Here is a 20,232-nt window from a genome sequence, read left to right as displayed (position 1 = left end):
TGACAATGTAGCTTTCCATTGGTGAAAGAGTTTTTCAAATTGGTCCAGTATACAACAACTGAATCTTTCCTCTTTTATAATTCTATACTAATATTATAAAGAGGTAAAGTTTGGGGTAATCTCTAGATATACTAAACTTATTCTGAAAATTTTAATTTTCGAAAAATTCTCATAATTTCTCTTTATCACTATGGGTTATATTTTCAACCAAATTTGAGATAAGCTCTGGGTTGATGAGCTCTAATACCTACTACTTAAAATATCTGACAAAATTAAGAATCCTAAAAATATCTATACTAAATTTATAATCTGATAAATTATTATCTATCTGTACAAAATTAAAATCCTTAACAGCTATGTGTATCACAGAGATTGTGGTTTGATCCCCACAATCTCTGTGATTCATAGGGTAGGGGATGGGGATAGCAAAAATATTTATTTTTCTTTTACACAAAATTAACTACTACAGCCCCCAAAATAATGCACATAAGAAGTTTGTTTTAATATATTTATATCACATAGGTAAGATTTTTAAGAATTTGAGCATTTTCATACATTACAATCATCACAATTATTAAAATTTATAATGCTAATCTGGACGAAAGTTTGTATGAAAATTCTCAAACGCAGATAAAATCATGAGGTACCGTACCATAGTCATATGAATATCATTGGCAAATTGTCAATATTATATACGAGTGGACTGTGAAGGTTAGTTAAAACAGAGGAAAACTGTATGACTGACATTTGAAGCTAATCTTATTAGAATCCTGTTAGCGGTAACTGCCGGTATGATAATTGATTTCATCATTATGACTCATACATCAGCACTGTATTGCTAATAGTTGAAATTAGGTACATTGTATAATCAGTGACATATAAAATAAAAAAAATGAAAAAAAATCAACCAACTTCATCAAAAGGCGAAAAATAACACAGCAAGTCATCATTAGCAACCCATTTTTGGCTCAATGAGTAGGAGTCTCCTCTCAGAATGAGAGCAGTTAGGCCAATAGTCCACCAAGCTGGCCCAATGTAAAGACTTCAGGCATGTAAAGAATTGAGATACTTTTCAGGTATGCAGGTTTCCTCACAATGTTTTTCCTTCACTGTTTGAGACACTTGATATTTAATTTCTTATTATGTACATAACTAAAAAGTTGGAGGTACATGCCTTGGACCAGATTCGTCATATCCATTGGGCTATCACAGCTCACACAGTACCTATGATCTATAGTATGCGCGTTATCATCTGAGTCGTCCGGTCATAAAAGTCAAAAAAGATAGGAATGTGCAGCGCGCCTACCTGCGCACCCTAATTATCGATAAACGGCTACCTGCGCACGTGCTAATGATGAGTCAATAATGATTTGGACGATTCTGATTGGTCGGTTTCTAATGTAATTGCATTGCGTATTTTTTTTGCTATAAATGTGTTTACTGCAATTAAATAAATACATTCATGTGTTACTCGTTGCGCACTATGGATACTTTATTTTCTAACGTTGATCTGAAGAAATTACATGGCGATATTAGCCCTCAAGCTCGAACACTGATTCACAACGTATTCCTGTTTCTCAATGAATTGAACAAATGAAGACGAAGATTCTGATGATGAAGACTCAGATGAAGATTAATTTTATTTAGTTAATAATTATATAATATGAAATATGTATTATATTAAATCAAATATTGTTAATTTTTTTAATTTTGTGAACAAGATACGATAATAAACTTTACTTATCGATAATATGTCTTTCATTGTTACACCCTTCACTAGACGGCTCCATAAGACCCATAAGTGCAAGCGAGATAGATATAGAGAAATGATTTATGGCCCTAAGACTCAGTTGTTAACGCGCGTACTATAGATATTTCATAGGTATAATACTAATTGGTTGAACATAAGGGTCTACCGGAGCTATGTTCCACTAAGGAATCAGAACAGGTATTACTAATGCAGCCACTCCTATTTGAGTTGGTCAAAAACATCACATAATATGTTGTCATTCATTTTGCTCACAAAAGGCTCTTAATAAACCATTTCAAGAGAGGTGTGGCTCAAAAATGATTTTTAAAAAAAAAAAAACTGTTAATGTTGATGTTATTTTGAAAATCAAATAATTTAATTTAATTGAGCGGATAAGAGAAAAACGGTATCTGAACACAATACACTATAATGTTGTTGGAGATACAAGCATCAACCAGGTTGACATGAATTAGTTTAATAGGACTAAATATATAGATACTGTGTTATTAGTTACAACAAATAGAGATTAATTTTTAGTCGCATTAATTGATGCTCAATATTACCTTGGAAAAACATTCAAGACAAAAGAAAAGAGATGTGAGTAAAAGAGACATTAACAAATCAAAGATAATAAAATCTTATATATGGCAGTGCATTAGTAAGATATAAAAAAGATTGAATAGTGCTTAGCTCCTTAGGTCTAAATAACACTAACAATATGACTTCATAACACAAAAAAGTTGTTCTTTAATACTCTTTGCACGCAATGCAACATAGACATTATTGTCTATAATGCATACAGGCTGACGCCGCACAGTTTCATCCACTTGGTTCCAATAGGAATAAAGGGATAATATATAGCCTTCCTCTATAAATGGGCTATCTAATACTGATAGAATTTTTCAAATTGGATCAGTAGTTCCTAAGATTTGCGTGTTCAAACAAACAAACAAACAAGTTCTTCAGCTTTGTAATATTAGATTGTATTGCTCATATTCTCAACTCACTATGTAAACATGAAAGAAAATATATATCTAGATTCTTCTGTATAGTGTTTAAAAGAACCATAACTGAGATGTTAAAAAACAGTTGTCTACAAAAAACTCTATTAAGTAAATATATAGACATCATTTAAAAACAAAGAGTTGTAATAACCATCAAATACAATTTTAATTAAACTCATAATAAAATTATGTCATATGACCTATATTTAATTGAAACATGAAAATTACGAGATGTGATAGTAAAAATGCATTAAAAACAATATTCCATACAATAATTCATAATCTTTGCAAATTTTTCATCATTAAGTTATTTATTGATAACGAAAGATTATCTCGATGATTTATAATCACTAAAACAAAACACGAATAACTAGCACGATGCAGTCGAATTAAATAAAAGAAAATATTGATACGATTTGAATTTTAGAATCATTGAAATTTTGGATTTGAAACCTTTTATTGTAAAAACAAAACAGCAACAAATTAACCATACCTTAGTGTAAAGTTCCTTGGTCGTCATATTTTTGAAGTCAGGTACAACTTAAATACTAAACACTAAAAAATATTTCGGTTCTCCACCACGTGCACGGTTTTTGGAAAGAAATTAAAATACATTTTTCATAAAATAGGGTAGATTTGAATTCGCTAAACTAAAAATTCGGATTGCGAATTGCAAAACGTCACTGCAATGTTATGTTATTGACATACGTCAAATTAAAGTTATCAAATTGTGTTTTCTCGCCATCTAACAATAGTCTGTAGATGGAGCCGGCAGAGTTTTCCATCCATGGGAAAGTTACATGTTTTCCGGGTGGAAATGTAATTTTTGACAAAAAACTGCTAAAACATGCGATAACAATAGATACATACTTCTGTTTTTTAACCTAAAGTTCACATGGATGTTGCCATACTTTTTGTCAAAAATAGGTCACTCAAATCAGTAATTACGTTCCGTTGTACGTTACTTTTTAACCGACTTCCAAAAAGGAGGAGGTTCTACGTTCGGCTGTATGTATGTTTTTTTTTTTTTTTTTTTTTATGTATGTCCAGCGATAATTCCGTCAATTATGGACCGATTTTGAAAATTCTTTTTTTGTTTTGAAGGGTTTACTTCCAGGGTGGTCCCATTTTTTTCATCATAATGTTAAATCTAACTTACCTGTTTTTACTGAAATCATCGTAGTATTCGTAACAGAAGTTATTATGTAAACTTAGTTTTAAGATAGGTACAGAAACATCAACACCATATGCAAGCTGCAAGTACTTTCATTTTTATTGTATGTACCAATCATATAATATATATACCTTCAGACACACATAGTATAATATTAGTCTATGCCTCCCTTAAAGATTATCAGTGTGCCTGATTATAGCATTAAGCATTCGAAAAAAAACAAGTTACAGTTAGCTAAAAGTAAGTTTATAAACGTTATAGATTTAAATCATGAGTGATCTCGAGCGGTTTTCAATTGTTTATTGTTTAAGTAGACTCATTATTCACTGTTTTTATTTAAAAATCAAATACACAAATTAGGTAAAGGTAAAAACTGTCAACTCTATTTTTAAAATGTGAAAAACCTTACAGGATTTATCAGTTATTTCGAACTAGTAGGTAAACCTTTGACGAGAACCAGCAGTATTTACTTAAAATTACGTAATAATAATAAAAAACAATAAATGCTTGAATTGATATTTATTTCATATTAATTTATTCATAATTATTGTATTATAGTCCAATCTTAAGTTAATTATGTTATAAACTAGGAATTCATGGTTGTTATTCTATTATTATTATTTAAAGCAAGTCCCATAGTCTCAATATTCAATAAATATTTTATTAATAAGCGATTACTACATTTTCATTAAATAGAGTACAATAATGTTTTAATCATTGTTGTTAGCCGTAATATCGATTTTTCATTTGTTTTCCTGAGATGGGAACCAAGCTTGACAAGCTTCTGTAGCTATCTCGCATAGAGCGGTAAAAGCTTTTCCCCTTGAATCGTATTCTGCAAATAGATACATAACACTTGAAAAATTTTAAAGACATATACAAAGGTTTGTTTAAAAAAGACGGAAAATATCAAAAGCCCACTATAGAACCACAAAAGAGAGGTGAGTTGGTAAGTCGTAGTTGATAATGTTTTAATCAAAAAACTTTAATGATCACTATCAGATGCTAGTGATGATGATCAGGGTGAAAGAAGAGCTTAATATTCATTATCCAGGACTCGAACCCAGGATCGAACTCAGAATTTGAAGCGAAATATGCAGAATTCACAATGATGCAACATGGGCTTCATTCTGTACCAACAAGAAAAGGCAAGTTGAAAATAGGCTGATGTTCATTTTGAAAATAAAACCACAAAACATTGAAGGCACTGTTAACTTACTGTTTAGTGCCAAGAAAAATAATAAGTTGATAATTACCAGTGGGTCCTCTCTTTCCAAACATGATGCCGTTCATTGGGGCATTCTTATAATTGGCTTCCGTATTGCCTACAAGGCAGAGAAGTACTGCTACAACAGCTAAAACAGCGGAGAGCCTCATCACAGCTAAAAACATCTGCAAAGAACGTTTAGGATACCTTTAAATCGTTTTAAAAATAAAATTTTACGGCATTAGTTTCCAATTAATTCGTAACATATGAGGACTTAAATAGGCTTTAATAAATGATTTTCAACCCTCCAGGAGGTATTCTAATCCGCGACTTAAATAAAACTTCAATGAAAAATTGTAGATAAACGTAACGTAAAACGAACATTGTAAAAATGCTACATTTTTGGTAAAAGATAACAGGCTGGTAACACTGAAACTAAGACCTAATAATTATTCTTTATCAAATGTAAAATGTACCTTTATTTTTGGTACTATAATGAAGTGATGGTATCACTGCAGAAAACCGCTGCCAACTGATGCCTGGAACAGATTTCCACGCGGTTTTATAGTTGCGAATTAGGACATGGCGGTCAATTATAGGATTATTGGATTCTGACCGCATATTACCAGCGATAGGGCTAAATCCCCAAGGATATAAACTTCGTTAGTGCATTATATTGATATACCGCAAGCTTTCAAGCGGGGTAGTTGAATAAACTTATAACTTTGACACTTGTGTTTACGTTAAAAGGATTATTTGCATATTAGATTGGGATCACGTCCACTTTAGACGCTGTTAGCCAAGTACAGCAAAACTAAAGAGTTATGATTTATAAATATCACAATTCTATGTTGTGTCATACTCAAAATTATTCTATGTGTAGGTAACGTTAAAGGGCGTCTTACTTATTTACCAGTGCCAGTTTTGATGGTTTACCTACCTTACCTACCTTATCAGCCGATAGGCGTCCACTGCTGGACATAGCCTCTTGCATGGACCTCCAAGCACAACGGTCTCGAGCCGCCAGCATCCAGCGGCTCCCTACAACCCACTTATATCCTCGGCCCACCTAGTGGGGGGTCGATCAACACTGCGCTTTCCGGTGCGGAGTCGCTAATATTCAGGACCTTGGGACCCCAACGCCCATCGGCTCTTCGAACTATGTGGCCTGTGGCCTGCCCATTGCCACTTTAACAACGAGATGGGTCTGTAATTCTTCAGCAAGGTATTGTCACCTTTTTTGAAGAACAGAACCACCACGCTTCTGTGCCATGCCTTAGAAGTTGTGCCCTCGTGAATGAAGGAATTAAACAACAACAATTTAATAGTTTAGTTAGAGTTAGCCACTCTTAGAGATTAGCCTTTATTTACTGCATAGGATTGGATAAATTATTTACTTTTACCTACGCCATTGCAGAAAAAAATTTAGTTCACGGTCTAGCTAAAATACACTCATCCAAGTTAAATTAGTTTCTACATAACCACACACGACAATTCCCTTGGTGAATTAGTTTTCATAGATAAGGGCAAAGTTTGATTTGCAAAGCAATAGGCACTGGGCATAATACGAAAATGCAAATGTGAAATTATCATCTACGCACTGTACCTACTGTTAATATCATTGGCATGCTCAATATGAGCTGACTACAGAGCTGGGCCTGCAACCTTATAGGAAAGGGCGCCTAAAACCGCAATTAGAGAAGTGTCATACTCACCACGCTTCCAAGTTTGACTAATCACTAAAAAGGTTACCTTACAGGAGAAGGAATATGGAGACTCCTCCATATCCCTTCTCCTATATGATCGCTCTTTAAAAAACGTTATACTACTTTATTGCTTATTAAAATATAGAATAAATCTATATCACCGATAAAATAAAGAGTAACACCTAATTACCTATTTGTTCTTAACTTATGTTGGTAAAACAATTATAAAAGTCATTAATAACTCGATCGTTCCAATCAGACGGTCAATTTGCCGGATAATACAATTTTTATATCCAATTATTCTGCGGTGCACACCAGCCAAACTATCTATAGTATAGGCCCTATACTATAGGGGTTAAGTTGAGAGAATTTTAGTATAAAATGCGGTTGTACCAAACGGTATGCATCAGTGTGGACTGAACTTTTACTAAGCGCTGTTTGAAAAGATATTCTAATGTAAGTTTATTTTTATGTAGATATGTTCCTATATGTTTTCATAAACACATATGATTGTGATTGTCTTATGTCTATGAATGAATGCTAGATGTTATATTCATTGTGACGACGTCACGTTTCTTGCTTCATGTACACTTTACTTGAATATTGATAATTCATTTTTTTCATTTTTGATGTTTGAATATTTGGAGGTGGCAGAAGAAAGTATATACCTCAGTATATAAGGCAACCTTTACCAGAGGTTACTGATTGATTTATCTATTGACTTATATTCTAATCAACACACAGCTCAAGCCATTGAATTGAGGCGCAGTTTATTATGAAGTAGACATCCGCTAACAAAGAATTTTTCAAATTTCCCCATAAGGGAAGTTTCCGCGGGATAGTAAAAATCCAGCGCATGAAGTCACGGGCATCAGCTAGTTATTTACATAACTACTTGCTAGCCGTCACGTTTCTACAAAGAGACGTGCGGAACTTCTCATGATCCCGGCACAAGGGGAAATTCCGATATCGTACAGGGACATACTTGTCGGTACCTAAATAGTTTTTCAAATCTGTTTTATTATCGTTTTACATAATTGAATCTGTCAAATAATATTGCTATGCGTAATGGAGAAAGGTCTCGTAATTATAGTTTCTTAACATAACATTCTGTCTTGCAAGCGATCATTAAACGGGTCTCGATGTCACACGTCTATAACACTATAAATAAATTAACAAAGCCTTTCTGTTGTGGTGTCATTCATTTACACCCAAAGGAGTTTTTCAACTTACTCATATACGAGTTACGACATCCAGAGACAAACCGACTTCGAAGTATATAGATTAAACTACACACGTAGGTACCCAGTATACTATCAGTTGAATGGGATCAGTATCGGGATTACAATGTCAACATATTTATTTTAATTTTTTTTCTAGAAGTCAAGATGCGCGGCACTATCTTCTTATGCATTCTCGTCATCGTCAGTGTCATTCAGATGAGTTCAGCGAACTACAAGAAACTGCCATTCAACGGTTCCATTTTTGGAAAGAGAAGCAATGTTGGTCAGTATAATTTATTTTCATTTGCGATAGTACACCTGCTATGAATATCTTTACCATTTTTAAAAATTACCTACAAAATGTCGAATATAACGTCACAAATATCCTCATTATCATTGGCGTCACTTTATTATCGGAGGTCAATGGCAAATTCATGAAGGGACCCTGAAAAAACCGTCACGTTGTGTTTTTTTACTCCTGGACTAATAGCCTCTTGAGCTAGGGTCCCCTTAGATCCAGACGCTCGCGTCATTTTGCCAGCCCTGCCTCCCTATAGTTCTTCAGTGCTCATCATTCAACATGATGAGGCAATAAATCTCTAATGCCCGCAATTTTAACAGTAAACTATACCCTTGAAAAGAAAACTGCGATAATATTTGTTGCGAAAGTAAACAAATAGATTATCAAAATTTTATATAATCTATACTTATAATAAATCTGTAGAGAGGTCAATTCTGTACATGAAATATATTTCCAAAATAACTATCAGGGGGTGATTAGTGATCGATACTGATGCCAAAAATGCAATCAATAAAATTTTTGTCTGTCTGTCTGTCTGTCTGTCTGTCTGTCTGTCTGTCTGTCTGTCTGTCTGTCTGTATGTTCTTTATAGAAGCAAAAACTACTCGACGGATTTTAACGAAACTTGGTACAATTATTCTACATACTCCTGGGGAGGTTATAGTATATTTTTCATCACGCTACGATCAATAGGAGCAGAGCAGTGAAGGGAAATGTAGAGAAAACGGGAGAAGTTACTACATTTTTTAAGCTTCCGTCGCGTGTACTTCCTTAATGGTTAAAGCTACATAGAAATCATGTATGACGGAAATGTTCTCCTTAAAATTATCTATAAAAACACAACAGTATATATATGTCTATCTTTTATGGTTGACTCACAATAACACGTGTAACTCCCGATAGCTTAGCAGTTCGATGCTTTCTAATTATATTTGTCTACTCTTATGTTTATAGGGGGTTTCTAGGGTAGGGTTAGGGTAGGGGTAGGGTAGTGGTAGGGTAGGGATAGGGTAGGGTACGGGTAGGGTAGAGGTAGGATAGCGGTAGTTGAAAGTTTACATCGACTTTCACGCGGACGAAGTCGCGGGCGTCCGCTAGTGATAATATATAATTTACTTTTTAAATCGTCAGCTTTAGAACGGAGGCTCCTAACCTAACCTAACCTAACCTGTCGAATTGTTTATACTCTAACTAAAAAGTAATGAAGAATATTAATTATTTTTCAGAATACGATTCTACTGGCCAAGTATTATCAGCTCTCTGCGAAATAGCTTCTGAAACATGTCAGGCGTGGTATCAGGCCTTGGAAAATAAGTAATACGTGTATGGAAATGAATATTGGCATAAAGACAAATTATTGGCTGTAAACATCAGAACCTCTATATGGCTCGAAGGACCATTAAGCATTACATAATATCTCATTATAATAAACCATGTAAAGAATATTTGTTATTAATTTTTGATACAATTACTGTAGTAAGTAATTCAAAACTTTAAAAACTGCTCTAAGACAATATCTTGCTGTAATCGTAAATAAATTGTAAGAATTTCACCAATATAAAATTATTTTACCAATGGACTACGCAAAGGTTTTTATTTATTCCAGCCCTTGAAAACCTTTATAATATACAACTATTTTTAAAATAAAAGTAGGATGAATAATCCTAATGTATGTAGTAGGCATAACTCGTAAGTATCAAAATTTATCCATATTATACATGTATTTTGCTTGAAAGTTTGAACTTGGTTTACTCTAATTTAATTCATGTTTGAATATCCACACAGTAGATAACACTCTGCCGGGTAAGAGCAATAATCACAGATTTATTATAGGCAATAATATTTAAGTTTTTAGAGTACTTGCTTGTCATGGAAATAGTCAATTAATGTCAAAGGTGTACAATATTTTTTAATAACTTAAAATCTTTCATTCCAATAAATTTCAATTAAAAGAATAGACTGAGTGCATCGGAACGTTAATAAATAAGTTCGCTCTCTATTGTCATAATAAAGCAATTCCATTAGATTTCATTGGTCGAATAATTTGCATACTGAAGTTCGACCAATCATAGAACACTATTTTAGATTGCATACAAAACGTCAGAGATAATCCACGTTTTGTAATTGAAAACGCACGAGTATTTTAATGGCTCTTTGATTTTACCAATTTACATGTGTGGCAAATGAAATTTAAATCACAATTTATGGAAATAATTAGTATATTTGGTGCTAAAAGTCTATATTTGTACGATACGTTATTGGTTTTGTAAAGAAATCACATCAGCATATCCTCTAAGTGGCGAATCTGAGAGACTAAGTCAAAGGTATTTTTCTGTTATTAATATGGAATTTTCTGTATTTTATGGCTATTTACGTTCAATTTATCATTGGGACGAATCGGTTATGTGATTGCGCACTCCACAATATACCATACGACTGTATGGCGACTGTAAGTACTTGAATATTCGTATTGAAAGCTAATCTTGATTATACAAAATAATGCATATTAATAATTATTGAATCAACAACGTAATATTAACAAACTACACAAATGAATGCGTCTTATCGTTCACTGTTTAGAAATTTAGTCTACAAACGATTATTTAAAAGAATTACAACATATTTTTTATTACAATACAATATCTTAATATACTTGATGCTTGAGTTTACAAGTTATTGAATAGGTGGTACTCCTATGATGTAGACTTACGCTGCCGACCCGCATAGGATTGCTATGCAATAAATATACTATACATTTTTCTTTACTGTTGGCAGGGCTTGTCTCAATGGTGTAAAATCTCTTAAATATGAGAGATTAATAGATATAAACAATATAAACAGATTTTAGGATAAAATTTGATAGATCCTATATCCTTTTTGTGTTATACAATCTGATGATCAAAATGTCTAATAAGATTTTTAATCCCATAGAATTCTGACAGGTATGTAATTTATGGTGTGCAGTTTTTTAACTGACTTCATGTTTCAATAACATATAAACATCTGTATCATTATTATATAATATCACTAGCGGACATCCGCAACTTTATACACATAGAATTTGTTTTTCACAAATCCAGTGGGATCCATGAATTTTTCTGGAAGGAAAAGTAGCCATGTGTTATTCCAGGGTATTATCTACCTTTATTTTAAATTTCAGCCAAATAGGTTCAGTAGTGGTGTTTAAACAGTAATAAACATTCATATAAACTTGTATACTATTTAAACATTTATAACATTAGTAGGATAAATTAGTGATGAATTTCAATTCCAAAGGAATTATTACTGTCAAGCTGCATTGTTATACCAATAATTATACCAGCAATTGTGCCCAAAGTTAGTCTCTGGGCACGATTGCTGGTATAATTACAGGCACATGAGCTTTATACATACCTGTTGGTCATCATCAGGCTGATGGAGTTTGTAGAATGTGTTCCTTGCATGCCCTGAGAAGTGTTCCTCTTTGTATAATAATTATTCATAGGGTCTTGATTGTGGTCGCTAACTATGGGCCTAATCAGGCTCAGAGTCTCATAGTAGGAAATGTAACAGACTATGCTAGGAGTACCCCTGCATGGTCAAATCAGAAATGAGGAGATCCATAGTAGAACCAAAGTCACCAACACAGCTCAACAAGTTATGAAGCTGAAGTGGCAATGGAGCACATAGTTCAAAGAGCCAATGGATGTTAGGGTTCTAAGGTGCTACATACACCAGGTGGACTGACAACATCAAGTGAGTCTCAGGGATTCACTAGACCCAGGCGGCTTAGGATCGTGATGTTTGGAAGTCCCTATAAATACCTATTTCCTGCAGTGGATATCCATCAGCTGATGATTAATCTAGGCAAGATGAGAGTGAATAGGCATCATCTAGGCAAGCACATTCCACCTTAGGCCACAAACTACAGTTATCAGGTGGAAATGTGGTCAAGTGCGAGCCTATTTCATATAAAAAAAAAATAATGATGATTATACACTAACTATTATAACTATTAGAATTGGCTAGTCACTACTATTACAATAATTGTTATACTATTTTAAAAATAAAATATTTAGGCTGTGAATCAGGTTTTACTTTTCTTTTGAAGATAGCATGTCATTTTTTTTGTGATGTCATATGTTGAAATTATTTACTACAATGGTGTATATAATAAATAATGTCATTATTATTATTAAAAAATATGTATTGATGTGCGATAGAACTAGTATATAAACTGCACATTTAAGTTTGAACTGAATAGAACAAGTTAATAATCAAATCGACTTCTTCTTCCTAGTGTGGTCTCACTATGTGGGGTCAGCTTTAACAATGCTTTTAAGTCAGCGTTTACAATGTCAAGCCAAAGTTTATTGGGGAAGCCTCGGCTTTAAACACCAGGGACTGCGAAAAATAAAAATAAAATAGACAAAATTGAGTTAAAATAAAAAAATGTTTTATAAAAAACACTTTCTTAAATAAATTGATTTTAGTAATTTGTAAAATTAAAAAATTATCATTTAATTTTCTTTTTTTTGTTTGTTTATATCAGCAAACAAGCGAGATACACAGTGTGTTATGAAAAAGTGCTGTTATTCTTTTATTTCAGTGGGAATCAAAGATCACAACAAGAAACTGCCAAATAAATATTTCCATCTGTAAGTCGAAAATACAATTAAACTAAGATGCAGTATGCAGTGTGAAGAGATCTCCTTACCTGCATACACAGTTTGTATATAACATTGAGTGCCTAAAACTTGGCTGTCACATTTATTAAAAAAAATGTCATCAGAACTGGAACCTCCAGAGAAAAAGCCAAAAATAACAGGTAACAATGACCTTTGCATAGAAACTATAGATAAATGCATTGAGAACATTACCAGCTCTGAGAAGAACTTGCAACCTATAATAAATGATGAATTCCATATGCCGATACAGTTAGTCAAAGTATATGTAGGACATATCAGAAGTGCCAAGGATATATCAAGAACAATCCTGATTCTGAACGAAAGGATACCTTTAAAAGAACTGTCTCATTTAAAGAGAGTGAGGTGTCAATGCATTATATTATGTCCAACAACTTTTTTACACAATATGTCTTCAATACAGGAGTATATAGAAATCCATGCGTTAGAATTGAAAGATGTTTTTGACTATTTCAAAGAAATAAATGTGCCGTTGCTACCTCCAAAAATTGTGAGCCAGTATAATGAAACTAAAAAAATATGGCCGTGCAACTTTCATCCAAACACATATTTTGAAAAACTCGTGAGTGACCACTTTTTTAGTTCATATGAAGTTAAATTACACAGACAGTTCATGGGGGTGGTATTTGAAATAGCCAAATGGTATGTGATGCATAGAGGTACAAGTTCTGTTGTTGGTGGCATATTTGAAAATGTCAATGTAACAGTTGTTGTTAATCCGATTAACAACAGAATTGTAACAATTTCTTATGACTATAGACACAATCATCCTATGCAGCACTCTGCTATGTTAGCTATTGATAATGTAGCTAAAACACAAAATGGCGGAGTTTGGTCTACAGATTATGATAATAACTTACTACCTGGATTAGAACAGGAGCTAATAGATTATTTGAAAGAGAAGTTTTCGCACTTTGGAATTGGAATGAAAAAATCAAAAACTGATGTGCAAGAAGAAAAAAGTGTTAATGATTTGCATGGAGAAGGATGTGGTGCTAAAACTGATTTGCATGGAGAAGACTGTGGCCACAAAACAGTTGTGCATGGAGAAACTAAAGAAAAAGATGGTCCATACTTATGTACAGGATATTATATATACATGCTAAGGGAGCCTTGTGTAATGTGTGCGATGGGATTAGTGCATGCACGTGCTAAACGCATATTCTATTGCTTCAATAACAGTGACACTGGTGCATTGAACTCAGTTGTCAAACTGCAAACTGTGGCCTCACTTAATCATCATTTTGAAGTGTTTTCAGGGTTTTTATAGTATTGTAAATAAATTCATTTACAGTAAAAGCTCCATATTCTTGGGGGGACAAGACGGGTGAAGGTAATTTTATCATAGGACATGTGGAGACTTATAATGGCTTTTGGCCTGCCATGCCTTTGCTTTCTCCCCTAGGATTCCATTCGAAGGACTCTTATGCAACTCCCAGAATTACTATTTAACTAAATAAAACTCTGAAAATGGAATTAGATAAGTCACGCTTTATGTTAAATATGCTGACTTGTGTATAACGAAAATATGAAACATTTACTGTGAATAAGAAGCTTTGATTGTACTTCAGTTGCATGGGTAAAATCCCTATGATGACCATGGTTTATCAAATTGGGTCTAAATATTGACAGAATTCAAGTAATGTACTTATATTTTGTTATAAATCAGTGATTTGCCATAGAAGTTTTTAAAACGAAACCCAAGATTGAACTATATTTTTTACAGTATAATTACAATGATATTTACTGAATTGTCTTCTTCTTGTGAATTATTTAGGTACCTCATTTATAAGCGAAGAATAAGCTCTTTGTTATTGTTATAACATTTATAACTGAGTTTTATTATTTGATATTATAATATTATAAATCATTTTTACAAATGTAATAAACAATGAAAAAATAGCAGGTGTTATTTTTTTTTTACAATAGTATAAGTTTCCACAATTTGAAGGTAGGGAGTAAAATTCCTTTGGTGACATCAAGTAACACCGTGACGTCACAAAATGGACGACAGCGTTTATGACGACTGGAAAATTTATTAAATAATTTTTAAATTAATTTTTCTATGAAATCCTTAACTTTTATTAATTGAATATCGATATATTTCGGACTATTTTTGATATGACTACTACCTTAATGTGCAGAGAGAGTACAGTCTGGCAAGTTTGTTGATAACACTCCCATGGTACCTGATTATAGGGATGATGACAGTTTTTTAAATGTATGTGTAAATTAGGAGTATGCTAGTATGCCTAAAGCAATTTTGTAAAAGTAACAGGGTATCTGCGATAATTACTTTCGGAACTACAGGGATTTAAAGGGTCAGATTTGCGGCGCTGCCGCGGGTCCCTGAAAAACGGATGTATGATACGAATGGTACGATTTAATGACGTCGTAGGTCCATAATGATCGTTAGATTTGTATGGGCGGTTCATAGTAATTAGTTAATATATTAAAAACTGTATGTATAGCTAAAACTGTATGAATTTTTATCTAATTACGATAAAAGATTTTTAATAGATTTTTTTTAATAATCTTATTTATTTTGCAAATATCCAGTCAATCTTTGCTTTTTATGTATAAAATAGTAGACCACGCGGGTGAAACCGCGCGGTTCCCGTTCCCGTAGGGATACGGGGATAAAATATAGCTTAAATTTCCTCGATAAATGGGCTATCTAACACTGAAAGAATTTTTCAAATCGGACCAGTACCTGAGATTAGCGCGTTCAGTCAAAGAAACAAACAAACGAACTCTTCAGCTTTATAATATTAGTATAGATTAGTTAACATTGACCTTATTTACTCGAATGTATCATAAAAATCAATATATTCATCATCATCATTTATATGTAGTTGAATGGTACACCGAGATACATAATAACCCTACTGAACAGCATATTGCTCTGTAGCTGTACACAAAGTAACAACTAATGAGGCTTAATATGTTTAATCAATACATATCTTACATAACACTGGTACATTATATGTATGTACCTACCATTGAACTTGCACTGTATATAATGTAATAAAGCAAGGCTTTGTGGGTGTTTCCAAGGTTAGATCATTAATGCTATTCTGTTATTAGTATTGAGCGTTTTATAATTTTACTAGCTGACCGCGCGCGGTTTCACCCGCGTAGTTTCCGTTCCCTTAGGAATGCGGGGATAAAATATAGCCTATAGCCTTCCTCGATAAATGGGCTATCTAACACTGAAAGAATTTTTCAAATCAGACCAGTAGTTCCTGAGATTAGCGCGTTCAATCAAACAAACACAAACTCTTCAGCTTTATAATATTAGTATAGATTATTTGCTGTCCATGACTTCGTCTGTGTGTACCTAATTCGTCGTAATTTCTTCAATACATATAAATAAAATTGAATCGTCTGTCTGCGTTTTCTAAATAACCCTGTTTTTCAAGTGCATACAGATTAAATATCTGAGACTAAAATTTCGAGACTAAAAAAACTTTTTAAAAATTTTATCTGTCTGTTTGTCCGGGCTACCCTTCGGACCGACTGAACGGATTTTATTGGGGCTTTCATAGGAAAAGAGAGGATGTTTTAGAGCAACATATAGTTTCTAATAAAATTATATAATAAGCATGATATTGATACCTGCCAGTGGCGAAGGAAGGAATTTAGATAAAGGTAAGCCGTCCCAAAGAAAAGGAAATTCATACAGCGTGATACTAACTCTGGTTTCTCATATCTATAGATACAGATAGATCACTGAGCACTTTGATAAATGAACGGTTACAGTGTCCAAAGTATTTATTAAATAATAATATCAGTTTACGATTGGATTAATTTAAATTTGATTGACAGTTGTATAATCAAGATAGGGTGAGCACCTACCGTCTATAAAGTGCATGATTTCAACAATAAAACACATACTAATTAAAAAATATATTAACAACTGTAAATTGTTGTTAATTTTGGTGATTTTGATTTAATATAAAGAATTTTTTATAATATTTTTTTTCTGTAACATTCCATTTCAGTCTTGTTTGAAGTTATCTTTTATTATTGTAATTACACGCTTTATATTAGCTTCGCTTGTAGTTATGTTTGTAAGAAAATCTTGTAATCTTAATTTGGCCCATTTCCCGGTCTTCGATTAGGATGAAATTTTGCACACGCTATGAGTTCTGATGACAATACATGACTAGCTAAGAAACGTCATTACAAATCCAATATGGCGGCTTCCCTAAGAAGGCGGTCTGGCTGTTTGAAATCCACCCCCATGATATGGATATCAAATGTAAGGTTTTGTCAGGAATACAAAAAAAAAATAGTCACGTGACTTTAATCCAATATTTGTAATTTTTAGTGCGTGTTAAAAGCGTGTTTTTTAGTTTTTTTTAACTATTTGAATTTATATAAATCTTCCTATAGGTATGTACGCACTTATCTTGCTTATAAATTGCACACCACCAATCTCTATTGTTGCAACAATTTCAATTACTGGTGACATTATTCTTTTAACACATGGAATTCCATTTCAATTTAAAAGACCATTAATACAAGCACTAGGTACCTATTTAACGTCTCTAATGTACCGACAGTAAATACGGGTTTTCAACAATTACCAATCAAATATTCCCCGTGAAAGGCCGACGAATTCCTACGTTGGTACTGTTTACTTCGAAACCAGAGCATCGTCAGGATTTGACTCTACAATGTTCAATGGCAAAACATGACAATAACTTCAAGAATCATAAAATAATTTTTCATTGTTAATAGTATTATAGGACTCAAAAGTGATTACAAATATAAGAAAGGTAATGTCGAATAAAGGTTATGATTCACAACATTTGTCAGGACAACTTAATTAACAAATCTGTAACCAAAATAAGACCCTAAGATGGCAGAGAATGACCTTGAGTGAAGTCACGTACTTGTGAACGATGTGTGTAGGGTTAAAGGATCCTTTGACAGATATCAAACACTCCCCTTTTCCACTCAAGTCACTCTCCCCGCCTATCCCAAGTAACCCATAAAAAATTACACAACAAGAGATGTGGACGGCTTGAACGCCACGAGCACACTGAAGCCAATACGAGATCGAGGGACGTCATATCCGTCACAGACTACTATTTCCTACACTATTTATTAAAAACATGTAAATTTAAAAGCGCCTAACGCGGCGATAACATAGCGATAATAGTGAATTTCCGTTAAGTTAAGTCTTCTCTTTGACAGTAATTTAAATAAATTCAGATGTATAGTTATACTTATTAGTTATTTATGCCACTGTCATATCATGAGGGCCATTGCAGCACGAGTGCTACAGTCGCTAATTACGTGCAGTGGCATACAATACTTTTACTACGACCATGATACAAACAGATCAACTCAAACTAACAAACTGTTCTTACAGTGACACAAACAGATGTTGACTAAAGTTAATAAAATATTTTCAGTGAGTCACAAATAAATGTCAACTCGATAGTGTTGCCTTGCAACAGCGGCATTATTTCTCAATTGTTAAAAAAAAGCAAAAATTTAGTTTTTCAGTATAATTAGTTTTAAAGTATTCTAGAAAATACCTATAGTTAATGCGATTTCACGCATTTTAATATAATTTACCATAGCCTTATTTACCTCAGTATTTCAGTGTAGGTTTATTTTTTGAATAACGAACTCTATCCAATTAAACCTCGGTAGGTCTTCCTAGCAGAGACTTTCTGCATTTAAAGAATTGTGTAATTTGAAAAGTGAGAAAAATATTGATATTTTGGTTTAAAAATGTTTAACCGTAAAAAGGTGAGCGGATTTATATTTATTTTCTTTTATGACAAGCTTTTTGTATCAATACTTACATATTATAAATAAAGTTTCAAATGTATGTCTGTAATTTAAAAAATCGTGTTTTCTAAAACACGATACTAAAACAATAATTATATTGTTCTGTCTCTGTCTGTTCTTGTTAATTTCTTAAACGGCTGAAGCGATTTCAGTGGGACTTTCACGGTTAGATAGAGGAGATTATTGAGCAATAAATAGACTACGGTTTTATTAACCGACTTCAAAAAGGAGGAGGTTCTCAATTCGGTCGGTATTTTTTTTTTCCAGAACAATCCATGGTTCCCCGGGATTTGTGAAATACTGAATTTAATGCGGTAAACTCGAAAACGCATGCGCTAGTTAAATCTAAATATATATACATATATAAATGAATCCATATATCCCTTGGTCACGCCATCACGCGTAAACGGTTGGACCGATTTCACTATTTTTTTTATGTATTTATTAGGAGAGGGTTCTTATGACAGAAAAAATTTAAAGAATTAAGGGGTAGGGTAGGGTAGAGGTATTTGAAAGCTTACATCGAGTTTCACGCGGACGAAGTCTTGGGCGTGCGTTAGTAAAAAAAAAATGTTTTGCCTATTAAAAATCGCCATAAACTGACAACACTGGTCAATAACAATCCTATAGTATGCGCATTATCATCTGAGTCGTCCGGTCATAAAAGTCAAAAAAGATAGGAATGTGCAGCGCGCCTACCTGCGCACCCTAATTATCGATAAACGGCTACCTGCGCACGTGCTAATGATGAGTCAATAATGATTTGGACGATTCTGATTGGTCGGTTTCTAATGTAATTGCATTGCGTATTTTTTTTGCTATAAATGTGTTTACTGCAATTAAATAAATACATTCATGTGTTACTCGTTGCCCACTATGGATACTAATATATAATAAATTTGGCAGAAGACGAAGATTCTGATGATGAAGACTCAGATGAAGATTAATTTTATTTAGTTAATAATTATATAATATGAAATATGTATTATATTAAATCAAATATTGTTAATTTTTTTAATTTTGTGAACAAGATACGATAATAAACTTTACTTATCGATAATATGTCTTTCATTGTTACACCCTTCACTAGACGGCTCCATAAGACCCATAAGTGCAAGCGAGATAGATATAGAGAAATGATTTATGGCCCTAAGACTCAGTTGTTAATGCTATTAGTATAGCATTCAAGCAGGCGCATAATGTACTCTAAATGAAATTGGCCCAAAACCCGTAGCAACTACTTTGACGGGTCATTGTATGCAATTCACCAATTGACTCCGCCTCCTCGATCATTGTCCCATTGCCCAGCATCCCAGACTATGTTCAGATTTGTCCGAGCGAAGTTGCCTTTGCCTATTCATTAAAAAAAAA

The 20,232-nt window shown here is 33.2% G+C and overlaps 3 protein-coding genes across 3 annotated transcripts in view; 2 read left to right on the top strand and 1 right to left on the bottom strand.

Moving 5' to 3' along the window:
- Window positions 1-3,638, bottom strand: part of LOC112045940 (unconventional myosin-Va) — a 54,986-nt gene extending 51,348 nt beyond the window's left edge. Inside the window, exon 1 of the mRNA XM_024082339.2 lies at window positions 3,248-3,638. Coding sequence (XP_023938107.2) covers window positions 3,248-3,274 — 27 coding nt within the window. The 5' untranslated portion in view covers window positions 3,275-3,638. The remainder of the gene's footprint in view (window positions 1-3,247) is intronic.
- A 3,288-nt stretch (window positions 3,639-6,926) lies between these two features.
- Window positions 6,927-9,944, top strand: LOC128198969 (neuropeptide SIFamide). The gene is made up of 3 exons (XM_052887021.1): window positions 6,927-7,297; window positions 8,222-8,347; window positions 9,592-9,944. The coding sequence occupies exons 2-3, from the start codon at window positions 8,230-8,232 to the stop codon at window positions 9,681-9,683; spliced, it is 210 nt and encodes a 69-aa protein (XP_052742981.1). The 5' UTR covers window positions 6,927-7,297; window positions 8,222-8,229; the 3' UTR covers window positions 9,684-9,944.
- Window positions 9,945-10,414: 470 nt separating this feature from the next.
- Window positions 10,415-14,952, top strand: LOC112045936 (probable inactive tRNA-specific adenosine deaminase-like protein 3). The gene is made up of 2 exons (XM_024082334.2): window positions 10,415-10,689; window positions 12,954-14,952. Exon 2 carries the CDS (start codon window positions 13,127-13,129, stop codon window positions 14,318-14,320), a length of 1,194 nt encoding a protein of 397 aa, XP_023938102.2. The 5' UTR covers window positions 10,415-10,689; window positions 12,954-13,126; the 3' UTR covers window positions 14,321-14,952.
- The last annotated feature ends 5,280 nt before the right edge of the window (window positions 14,953-20,232 follow it).

The sequence above is a fragment of the Bicyclus anynana genome, chromosome 18 (assembly GCF_947172395.1).
Source record: "Bicyclus anynana chromosome 18, ilBicAnyn1.1, whole genome shotgun sequence".
NCBI classification, from domain to species: Eukaryota; Metazoa; Arthropoda; class Insecta; order Lepidoptera; family Nymphalidae; genus Bicyclus; species Bicyclus anynana.
This window is presented reverse-complemented; position numbering and strand designations above follow the sequence as displayed.